Raw genomic sequence first — 12,475 nt, 5'->3', positions numbered from 1 at the left:
CAGAAACCCAAGGTCACCTTACAAAAAACACAATTAATAAAAGGAACAGTAGTCATAAAATACATAAAATAAGTTAAAATTACAAAACAGAGCGTGACAACAGATAAAATCAGCATTAAAGCGAATAAGCCAGTTTAAACAGGTGTGTTTTGAGCTGTGTCTTAAATACGGAAAGGGAGTCAATATTTCTGGTATACGCGACATGGCGTAACTCGGCTCATAACCTTAACACGTCGGAGGAGTATGCGTCTCGTGATAGAGCGGCTGTGGTATGCGAGACCTGTCGGCGGTCTGGTTGAGCATTTGGATCCTCGCTACGCGCTGCCAAACCGGCATTTCATCTCCGAGGAAGTTATCCCAGAGAGAAGTAAGGTAAGTATGTCTTAAATACGGAAAGGGAGTCAATATTTCTGGTATTTCTGGCTAGTGCAGGGGGAAGAGAGTTGCAGAGCCGAGGAGCAGAGCAACTGAAAGCTCTGTTCCCCACAGTGATAAGGTGTGAGGACGGAACGGTAAGATGAGTAGCAGATGATGATCTGAGAGGGCGGGAAACAGTGGTGATATGGAGCAGGTCACACAAATATGAAGGAGCAGATTTATGGATACATTTGAACGTGAGAAGTAAGATTTTAAAGTTTATCCTGGCTTCTATGGGCAACCAGTGAAGCTGCTGAAGAACTGGGGTAATATGAGCACTTAACGGAGTACGGGTTATGATCTGAGCTGCAGAATAGCTACTTTCCAGGCCTTTAGCATCATCGCCATCGAGGGTGGCCCCCTGAACGAGGTCGTTGGCGGGCTGCCTTCTGCATGGTTGGCCTCCGGACCTGCTCTGGCGCCGCCACTGCCTGCCGCGTGGCCGGCCGCCACCGCTGCCCTTCGGCCTCTGGAGTTGCTTCACCTGCCCCGCCGCCGCTGCTTTTCGCATGGTCGGCCCCCTGAACTGCCCTGTTCTGGACTTTTGTGCCAGCGACCTCCGGGTCGACCCCCTGAACTGAACTGCTTTGGACCCCAGTGCTGCCGTCCTCCGGGTCGGCCTCCTGAACTATGTATGGATCACCCCCTGAGCTCCTGTGATCTGATAGACTTTCTGTTTTGGACCTTTTCTCGAGCCCCTGTGTGTGTATTATGGATGTTATGTTTTGAACTCTTGGTGCTCCTGTTTTGTTCTTGTATTTTCATTTCTTCATTTGAACACAATAACACACTTTAGTTTCCAATAACTTTGTTGACTGGTTTGGATACATTTGTTCTATTTGTAAGCGCGCACATTTAGTTTACTTTTGTATTCATACCACTTCATTACTTTGATTTTTGACTAACCTTTGTTTCTTTTACTTCTTACCTGCCATCATGGTAAGAAGTAAATGCCATCATTGGAGGGAGAGCCTTCAGTTTTCAGGCCCCTCTTCTGTGGAACCAGCTTCCAGTTTGGATTCAGGAGACAGACACTATCTCTACTTTTAAGATTAGGCTTCAAACTTTCCTTTTTGCTAAAGCATATAGTTAGGGCTGGACCAGGTGACCCTGAATCCTCCCTTAGTTATGCTGCAATAGACGTAGGCTGCCGGGGGATTCCCATGATGCATTGAGTTTTTCCTTTCCAGTCACCTTTCTCACTCACTATGTGTTAACAGACCTCTCTGTATTGAATCATATCTGTTATTAACCTCTGTCTCTCTTCCACAGCATGTCTTTATCCTGTCTTCCTTCTCTCACCCCAACCAATCACAGCAGATGGCCCCGCCCCTCCCTGAGCCTGGTTCTGCCGGAGGTTTCTTCCTGTTAAAAGGGAGTTTTTCCTTCCCACTGTCGCCAAAGTGCTTGCTCATAGGGGGTCATATGATTGTTGGGCTTTTCTCTGTATCTATGAAGCGCCTTGAGGCGACATTTGTTGTGATTTGGCGCTATATAAATAAAATTGAATTGAAATTGAATCATCCCTGGGAGTTGCCAGACAAAAGGTGGTGGACAGGGTTTGAAACCACTAAATGCAAAGAGGGATAATTGGACCGCACCACCACTTCCTGCTGAAGGGGAGAATGTGTGTTTTCTTTAATTTAAAAACAAAGTAGTTGTACTTAATTAAATATTTGAATTTAGGGTTTAGTAGTTTTGATTTCCTTCTTTGGTGTTTAGTTTATAAACAAACCAGACTATACTGCATTGTTTGTTGTTTACGATTGTGTTTTGTTTAGTTACCCCTCGTGTGTCATAGTGGTCTGATCAGCCATTATATAAACCCCTGTGTGTCATTTCATGTTGAGGTCAGTCATGTTTGATTGGGTAGTCCTTTGCCTGGTTAAGTTTGCGGTCCTTTGCCTGAGTTGAGTTTTGTTTCTTTGACCTCTTTTATGAGCTCAACATTTATTACTTTTGTAAATATAATTTTTGGGGGTTAAATAAATGAAAACCCTATTTTTTTAATAATTCCTGTGACTCCTCTTGCTTTTTCAACTCGGTCCATCACAGTCCCACAGGAAAAGAAGATAAAATGACAAAGACATGATGACATCAAAGCTCTGTGGACACAAATGCTGAAAATATGAGGACAAAACAACTGCAGAAGTACAAAACTATGAACAGATGTGGTCTTGTTTGTGTGCCTCCAGCTTTGTGAGGAAGGCTAAGAATTTTAAACCTGCAGTTTCAGAACGTCTGTGACAATAATAATAATAATGTGTACTTTATTGATCCCCGTGGGGAGATTCCTCTCTGCATTTAACCCATCCACTCAGTGAAGCAGCCATTGGGTGCCCGGGGAGCAGTGTGTAGGGATGGTACCTTGCTCAGGGGTACCTCAGGGTAGCTGTTCAGGGGAATCGAACCCTCAACCTTCTGATCAAGTAGTTAAATATGTCATTCTGCCTGTTACCTGTTACCTGAAGAGGCTTTTGTCAGTTCAGACCAGGCACCCACACTTGGTCTGCATTACCCACCCGTGACGAGGATCCACTTGGATCCATGTGACATACATTTTATCATCTGTAGGTGAACACAGCATTCTCTTTGGCCATGAGTAAAATATGAATGTGACGCACTTTTGTTCATTTCTGAGACAGCATACAAGTAAAAAGGTAAAAAGTGTATGACACTACAACATTATTAACAACAAGTAAAGGGTCTGGTACTGGTATAGCACTTTTCTACTCTAACTGAGCACTCAAGCTGCATGCACCCAATTACACGAGCTTTTTCCCCTCCGTACACCAAAGTGAGTTTTCGAACATTAACACACACACGAATGCATCAGGGGCAATTTGGGGTTCAACATCTTGCCCAAGCATACTTTAACATGTAGGACGGAAAAGCCAGCGAACAAATTGCCGATCTTCTGATTGGTGCGCGACTCGCTCTACCTTCTGACATCCCAATAAAAGAGCCATGAAAACAGCATAAACACAGCACAATGAATGTGAAGGATAAGGATCAGCTTTATTTGTCAGTTGCAGTTGCCTGCAGCTGAAACGACAGACCTAGTCGACCATACAGACAATACATACAATATACAAACTTACATTGGGGAGACAAGACAGGCTAGGCAGCAGAAAAGGGGATAGACAGTGAGATATGTAACATATAGGGGCAAAATTAATTAATCAGAAATAAGGGAAACAGAAAAGCTGGTGAAATCAAAACAATGTGAAATCAATGTGACAGAAGACACAGAATGAGAGCTCTGCTCCTCTTCTCCCAAATGAGTGTCAGAAAGTTAGCGTTCAGCTTTAAGGCTCTTCACAGCTCGGTTTTTAAAGCCTTCACTCTCCCACACTGAAGGCTCTGGCTCTGTGCCCCTTCTGCCAGAGACCTGTTACGTAACACGCCCGCTGCTTTCAAGTACCGTCAGAAATAGCAGTACTGCCACCAGAGTGTACGATTGAGCAGTGTGTGCTTTCTATTTCAACTACACATACGTTTCGTTTGAATTGATTTAAATGAGAAAAATGTGCTTCAGCTGAGTTACTTTTTTGGATTCGCAGCACCTTGTTTATACCAATACGTAACATTTTATGACCTTTTCAAATCGTAAATTAACTTTTTTCAAACATGAGTTGAACACTTTACACTTTTGGACACTCACTTGGCATTGAAGATTATAATTCATTTTTTTATTCCAACCATATTTCGGGCACATTTGTTTTAATGTTGTACAGTTTATGTACAAAGGGAGAAAATGTAGTTAATTTTAATCCTCATAAATCTTCTTAAATTTGCTTGTTTCTTCTAAAAGTTTATTTGGTTCCAAAATTGATATTTTCCAGACATTGTTTTCTAAATATTTTGACAGTTTGTTGTTAATTGCCTTGTAGTGTAGTGGATTACACTCACTTTTTCAGCTGGAGAAACAAATCCTCTTTGGAGTCACAAAGGACATCTGACATAAAAATGTCCCGGCCAGCGTCTAATATTATCGTCGATATTTTTATTATATTTTTATGTTATTGCTTTAATGTTTTTTCAATAGTAATGCCAAATGTATGATCTTGTGAATGATTTGCAGGGCTCAGTGCACTTTACAAACACTAAACAAATACAGATAAACTGCACACCAAAAAGAAATAGGTTCACGTTTTAGGAGCACTTGCTTGTGTGTTTTATTTTGTAGGAGAAATCCTGATTTAATTTCAGACATTCAAAAAACAAAAAGGAAACAACAGACAATGACTTTGAGATGAGGGACTGAAAGTGTAAAACTGTTTAAACTTACTTTACTGCCCAAGTCTTTATGTTCTGCTTCCAAGCAGCCAGACCTTTGTGTATTTTTTTGAATTAGTCTCGAGGAGTAGTTCTCCAGGCTTTCAACGTTCTTATTCTTGACCGTGGCTGCATTTTCACTAATTTCCCGTTCAGATTTTTAAACCACTTAACACTGAATGTGACTCATCACTCAAGCATTAAAAGGGCATCTAACTCAAGGGCAAACTACTGAAAATATCAGACAACTTAACAACAAAAACATTTTAAATAGTATCTTTAGAGACTTTGTTACAGTGATGTATTGTAAAACATTACAATAATTTACATCAAATGATCAGTATCAGGTCTAAAATCTGATCTACAGCTATCAACAATACCTGAAAGTCCTGTTCTTAAGGAATAGGAAGAAATTCAGCAAAGATCTGACACAGGACCGTCTGTCTGCTGTTCACATGAAAAAGGGTCTCAGTGGAGGAGCTGCTGTTCGTAAAGAAGGAAAACAGGAAGACTAAGCTGATGTATTTCATGTTCCACAAGAACCTGACTGAAAATCAGTGGCAACGAGGTTTATGGAGTAAAGAATCCACATTTGAATTTTGGTTCAAAATGTGTCAAGTATGCACAGAGGAGGTCAGGAGAGCACATCACAGCAGGAGGTCTGTTACAGGCTGAAGCTGCGTTTCAGGCAGTAGTTTGGGAAATCCTGAAAACTGATGGAAAGCACCTGATTGGCAAAAGCTGTATTTTCAGCATGACGGTGATCCCATACATACTGCCAATATAAAAGCATACTTGGATAGAAGGACACAAAAAGAAACACTATCATGGGTTGGCCTCCCCAGAGCCCAGACTAAACGTTGTTGAAGCAATGTGGGGTCATCTGGACAGGAAACAGAACAAAAGGCAGAAACATCCAAAGAAGGAAACCTGCTGAACTGTTCCTGGGGACTGCTTAAAGATATCACAGGAACGTTTGCTTCAAAGAGTTCAGACTGTTCGAAGAACAAAGGTGGTCAGACCAAATATTGATTTTCAAGATCATCAGAATTTCCATGTTTGCAATACATACAAATACTGACACATTTTTGCAATTTTCTTAGCAAAATACAGTGAAATGAGGGGTGTTACAGCTCATTCCTGCAGCACTATAATCCACAACATGTTCTCCATAGAGCTCCATAGATACATGCTGTACAACTAGATTTTGAGATTTTGTGTGATTGCCATTTATTAAAACACCCATCCAGTTATTTCAGGATTGCCAGGAATCTAATCCAGGTATCACAGAGCAAGAGGCAGGCTTCACCCACGACCGACCGTTAATGCCTACATTCACACTTACGCTCAATTTTAGAATCCCCAGTTAACTTAACCCCATGTATGTTTTTCGACTGTGGAAGGAAGCCGGCGTACCTGGAGAGAACCCACACAGACACTGGGAGAACATGCAAGCTCCACACAGAAAGCCCCCAGCCTGGATTCAAACCCAGGACCTTCTTGCTAACCACCCCCATGCCGAAGGCTCAGAATAAAAGAAAACTACTTATTAAGAAATGTAAAAATGATTACAGAGCCTGTAAAATTGGTAACGTATGATAAATATTGTGAATATTCAAGGGAGTGAAAGCCAGAGATGAAGTCTACATCAGCATCAACACAGGAAATGAAAATGATAAAAACCCTGCAACTGTTCACACTTTGCCGTGGAAGCTCAAACTTGGTGTCAGTGTAACAACACTCTGCCCAAATGAACCGTCACACCTCGAATGTGTTTGTGTAAACATGCTGCAAGGCGGTTGTGTCTGTTTACCAGCACCTCTGGGGTCAAAGGTCAGGTTCAAGTAAAATTTCAAGTGACTTTTAATAAACCCAGTCTTGTTGTTTTAGATCAAAAATTCTATTCCATTGTATTATAACTTGCACATTAAAGAAACTCATATCCATGTCTTCTTGGTTTCCAAAGCAGCTTCAGTTATTTTCTTTGCATGCTGATGAAACGAATGGATATTCTGCTTTGCTGCAGAGCGCTGGTGGGGAATGACTGTCAAAGTGCCTCACGAGCCACGATAACACAGCAAAAACCACAATCAGGCAATTGTGATGTAAATTATTTAACACAGTCATTCATTCATTTCACATAACGAACTTACAAATCACAGCTGCTTTAATCATCCATCTCTAACACACCATTTCGTGACTGATGTGTTATTATGTAAGCGTCAGTTACAGGAGTGAGCTGCACTGACTACCACAATTAATGTGCTGCTGCATGCTACAGACCATGCAGGAAGTTTGTGCAGCCGTTCTGGGGAGTGAAATTCATGTTTTTATAACTGTTACTCAGCACTGTTTAGCAGTTACAGTTTCCAAATCAAGCTGTCTAGATGATAAATGAACAATTCACTGGACATTTCTGATTGGTCAGCACCATCACAGGCCTTTCTGTGTGGAGTTTACATGTTCTCCATGTGGGTATGTGGATTCTCTACAGGTACACCAGCTTCTTTCAAAGTCCAAACAGATGCATATTAGGTTCCTAGTCAGTCTGTGGATGTAACTCTGTGTTAGCCCTGGGTCGTATTGGTGACATGTCCATGGTGTACTCTGCCTCTGAATACAAGAGGCAAAAGACCCTTATTGGCGACTGTCAAACCTTTGAGTCGCCGAGCAGCTGAATAGGGGAATAATGTTGACGCGCCCGCTGTTTGAAACGTAAGTCAAAGTTCCAGATTAAAACTCCTTTATTTGTTATCAAATCCTTAAAATCCGTAGAAAAAACAGTGATCAAAAAACATTCTAAGCTTGAGCGGTCAGCAAAAGTCGACTTCCCCCATCATCCACTCATTCACAAAAATTCCCTCGGGACGTGAACAGGTGATATAGCAATCACTATTACTATTACCGACACCACGTGACCCAAAGCTACACCTATCCACAACAACCCTGTTGTGGATACATGACTAAGAACATTTACAGAGGGAGTTAACATAGAAGCTGTAAGAAAAGCTTCTGTAAGAAAGCTTACAGTTTGCTTAATCACACAAAGAATCTTTGTCAAAATGAAGTTAAACTTTTGAGTTTTAGGTTTTGAATATGGTGTAGATCTATGGTGTACCAGTCAAGCCTAACAGACCTCTCTGCACTGAATCATATCTGTTATTAATTAATGTCTTTATCCTGTCTTCCTTCTCTCACACCAATCACAGCAGATGGCCGCCCCTCCCTGAGCCTGGTTCTGCTGGAAGTTTCTTCCTGTTAAAAGGGAGTTTTTCCTTCCCACTGTCGCCAAACTGCTTGCTCATAGGGGGTCATATGATTGTTGGGTTTTTCTCTGTATGTATTATTGTAGGGTCTACTGTACAATGTAAAGCGTCTTGAGGCGACTGCTGTTGTGATTAGGTGCTGTATAAATAATAATTTAATATATTTCCTCAATGAATTCAAATGATATTTTTTTCAAGAGCACAGAACCACCTGACAAAGAAACCTCTCAATTGTCTGATTGCAATTGTCTGATTGATTTATCTCAACCTAAAGATGCCTTTTAAAAAGTCTACATACCTTTACATTACAAAGTAAACACATAACACACAGTGTAAAATGATCTCATCATCAGGGACCCGTGGTGCATGAAGCTTTTATCACTAGTCACTTCTAATGGCCTAATCAGTATCTATTAAGTGAGCGCAGAGGAGTCAAGGTGTCAGTCTATTGTAAGTACTGTTGAAAGACGCTGAGACTGTACGTCCAGAATGTGCTTGCTGATTCTGGTTGTGATCCCACATGGTTGCTATTGAATTATTCCAGGCTTTCACTGACATTCAGTCAAGCCTAAGCAAGAGAGGCTTAGGTAAATCTGTATTTAAAAGAAGAAAAATTAAACATCTTGAACTGAGCGCTAGTTTCGCTTACCAGGCTGAGTAGGCACCCATATGCTGCAAAGCCACCACAGACATGCACTTCCTGCATGTTGACCTCTTTACTTTCTCTTCGTCCTTTCCTGTCTGCTTCACTGTCGTATCCAGCAGTAATGGCTGAAAGGCCCAAAAACGTTAAAACAGGAGTGTCCAACTCCAGGCCTCGAGGGCCGGTGTCCTGAAGGCTTTAGGGCCACACGAATACGTTTGAAAGCGCATCTTTCTCTCTCTGTTTCGGCCTTCCGTCCACACTGAGACGGCGTCTTTGGTCAAGCAAAACCGAGCTTTTTGAAAACGCCCTCCAAAGTGGATACATTTGAAAACACTGTTTTCGTGTCGCAGTGTGGACGGTGAAAACGGAGGCTTTCGAAAACGATGACGCATTTTAGTCATGTAGTGCAGTCATGTGACCAATTCAACTAAGATGGCGGACGGCATCGTACAGCAGAATCTATATTCCCACTCGTTTTTGCAACTTTGTGCTCTAGTGTTACTCGCAGCAACTCCACCTCGACATTTTGCCGCAAAGTTTCACAGAGCCGGAAAGTAAATAAAGGGCAGGTTGAATCATCTTATGTTTCACACATGCGCAGTACGGGAACATGAAAAACAATAGTGTGGATGTGGAGCATAGACAAAACGCCGTTTTCATGAGATGATTAGTTCATTCCCAGGCCTCTGGTGAACTTCAAGACACGATTAGGAGGTCATTTAGCCATTTGAATCAGCTGTGTTGGATCAAGGACACATCTAAAACCTGCAGGACACCAGCCCTCGAGGCCTGGAGTTGGACACCCCTGCCTTAAAACATCTTAAACCATCAGAATTTTTAAGATGTTTTAAAAAAGTATTCATGTGATATGACTTGTTTATATTTGTTGTTCAGCGGGTTCAGTAAATCATTCATTGCTCTCTTTCTCCTCACACTGGCAGAGGTGTGTCTGAAGGCTGAAGCAGTGAGAGCTGCACCAAGACCTACTGTACACCACACACTGACTGATGCACACAGAGCTGTGGGTGGATAAAGCTGCGCTAGCGTACCAGAAAGACTGTGCAAAACCTTTATGTATAAAATATGCAGTACGCACTTGCTTAGGAGAAAATGTCTACATTGTGTCCTGAACATGATTATTCATTTCACAAAACAAATGTGAAATGTTATCACACCAGTTTTTAGCCATTAATATGTGCTCGGATTGGACAGCAGGCTGGGACGAGTCCCAGAAAAAGATTTCAGGATTGACATTCAGTGACAAATTGTACTTTGAGCACTGAGAGGACCCGTCGCTATTCTTTCATGGAGGACCAGCTTCATCACCTTATCAAAACTCTAATTCTGCATCTCAACGGGAACCTTTCCTTTCTTATTCACACACCCCACAGTCATCTCAGTTTTTACAAGTCGAACTTGAACACAGCATCTGACCCATTGACTCGGCTTTATTTATTTGGCTTTATTTACCTTTCATTGTTTACTCTGCCCCTCGGGGCTCTGCTTTGACTGCATGTCTCAGAAACAGTCACACTATCTGCCCGTCTCCATTTCAACACAGCTCAAACACTCACTGTGATTTTTCTCCTTCTCCTCAAACAGCTGTTACGTAACCGACTCTGCTCCGAGAAACTCAATGAAGTTCGATCTGACCGCCTCTCTCTCTCCAGGCTGCATACCAATAATGAGCAGCAGGAAAATCTGCCGTCAGGTCCGTGAGCTGCTCACAGGGGACGTATGGCTTCATTCACTGGTATTAATTACTGCATGCAAGTGAGAGCGTGACTCTCTGTTTAGGTGGCCATCAAATAATAAAAACATGTAAAATATAATTCTGCTGCAAAACATATCCACCAATATACTTGTGGTTGTTTTTGTAGTAGTTTTAGCTGTTGTGAGACTGTAGCTGTTACTTTGAACCTCTTGGTGCTTGTTTCGTGGTTATTTTGAGACTCTGTGGTTGTTTTAAGTCCGTCTTTGATTGTTTTGAGTCTGTGGTTCTTTTAACTGTCACTGATTTAAATCGCTGTGGTTGTGTTGAATGTTTGACTGTTTTCTGATTCTTTGGAGTTGTTTGGAGTCTCTTTGTGCCCGTCTTCACACCCTGGTGTTGTACTGAGTCTCCTTGTGGTTGATTCTGTGTTTTGGGGGTTTTAAGTCTCTGTAGTCGATGTGGACTTGTCATGAGACTTTGTGTGATCATTTTAAGTCACTTTATTTGGTTATTTCACATCTCTTTGTGTCCCTTTGACTCTACTTCTTACTCATTTAGATTTCTTACGATCTTTTTTTAAATGTTGTAACAGCCTCCAGTTCAGTCTTTTGTTAAATGTACAACAACAACTCGCAAATCGTTGTTTCTCAACAAAAGTTGTCATTTTCTAAATAACAAGGAATTGACATTTGCGCCTCATAATTTCAAATCTGGATGACACAGCTGGAGCAGCAGGGTTTAACAATGTTGTACTAAAGTATTAATCAAAAGAGTTTCGATTGATGATAAATGAACCAGTTCTGATAAGGTGCTTTTCCACTCTGACGACACACAGCTATGCTTTCTGTCAAACACTCACACACTGATGGACACAACGTGGGGTTAACCCAAGATATCTGATGGACACAGGGGATGGAACCACCAGGTGAAGCACCACCTGCTCTGCCACCTGAGCCACAGCCACCCCACAAAAGAGCCACAAATCACTGTGTTCCTGTTATGAATCAACAATTTCTACTTTTGTTCATTAGCTTCATGTTCTTTGTTACTGATCTGTAAAAAGAAAAACATTTTTGGAGCGGGCTGATTGTTGACATGAAAGGTGTACACAAGCTGCTAACACAGTAAGAACACGTTTGTCTTAAAAACTGAAGTCTTATAAAGACGATTTCCTTCCACTGGAACAAAAAAATAGCAAAACGTCCAAACAGGAAGGGTATGACATTCATTCACTTTCACGTTTTAAGTCGATTATTTTATTATTTATTAATTAAAGTTAAATAAAAATGCCTTCAGCTCAACGTGACATTTTCCGTCAACATCAAAGTGATGTTCTCACACAGAGGTGTTAATGTGCACGTGTCAGTGGATGTCTGCGCTCCAACACATCAAACTGCTCCACAAACCGTTTGAAGTTGTTGCTGCAGCTCAAACACACTCACAGCTGTGACAGATGTAGCCGAGATCAATAATAATCATCATCATTTAAGAATTAGCAGTCCTACCTTTGCCGCAGCTGGAGCCGGAGGAGCCGGAGCCGCAGGAGCTGTGTGTCCTGGGCGGTGTGAGGTGCGGAGTCTCCAGGCTCGCTGATGTAGCGGGCTCGGAGCCGCTCCTGCTCGCCTCGCTGGCTGAATCTTGCGGGGACGACTCCATCCATCAACCGAAAACAAAAACTCCCTGAAACGAACCGGATCTCCCCCTGTGGTCGGTGCCTGCTACTGAAATATCAAAACCCCACGAACGGCCGGTGGGGTGGTGTGTTTGAACAGCGGCAGAAGCGCGACTGCTGAGCGGCCATCAGGTCGCTGCTATGAGCGCCGTTTGGAGGAGAAGAAGCCGGGCTGAGAGAGAGGGAGGGCGGCGCTGTAGAGAGCTCGGCTGCCCTCCCTGGAGGCTGACACACGGGCAGGCTGCAGTCTCGAAGCGAGCGCTGTCAAAGTAGCGAGCAGGTTGGAGTGTTTCTGTTGCAAAGACAGCTGGGCTCCTGCACACTGTGTGAACCATGTAAAAGTTTCTGACTGTCACTTTCTGACACATTATCAGTAAAACAGCACCCAAAGTAAAGGTTCTTGCTGTGAACACATATGAAAATTCGTGTAAAGGCCCTCATTGCTATAAAGCAATGCTGTCAAGCGTACAACTCAGGGGCCA

At 42.4% G+C, this 12,475-nt stretch overlaps 1 protein-coding gene across 1 annotated transcript in view; it reads right to left on the bottom strand.

Moving 5' to 3' along the window:
- LOC146525119 (nuclear receptor ROR-alpha A-like) overlaps nucleotides 1–12,173 on the bottom strand; it is a 175,727-nt gene extending 163,554 nt beyond the window's left edge. The window contains exon 1 of the mRNA XM_085161813.1: nucleotides 11,827–12,173. Coding sequence (XP_085017939.1) covers nucleotides 11,827–11,977 — 151 coding nt within the window. The 5' untranslated portion in view covers nucleotides 11,978–12,173. The remainder of the gene's footprint in view (nucleotides 1–11,826) is intronic.
- Nucleotides 12,174–12,475: the final 302 nt, after the last annotated feature.

Source organism: Neolamprologus multifasciatus, chromosome 1, assembly GCF_963576455.1.
Source record: "Neolamprologus multifasciatus chromosome 1, fNeoMul1.2, whole genome shotgun sequence".
Taxonomy (NCBI): Eukaryota; Metazoa; Chordata; class Actinopteri; order Cichliformes; family Cichlidae; genus Neolamprologus; species Neolamprologus multifasciatus.
Note: the sequence above shows the minus strand (reverse complement) of the source record. Positions and strands in the feature narration are given on the sequence as shown.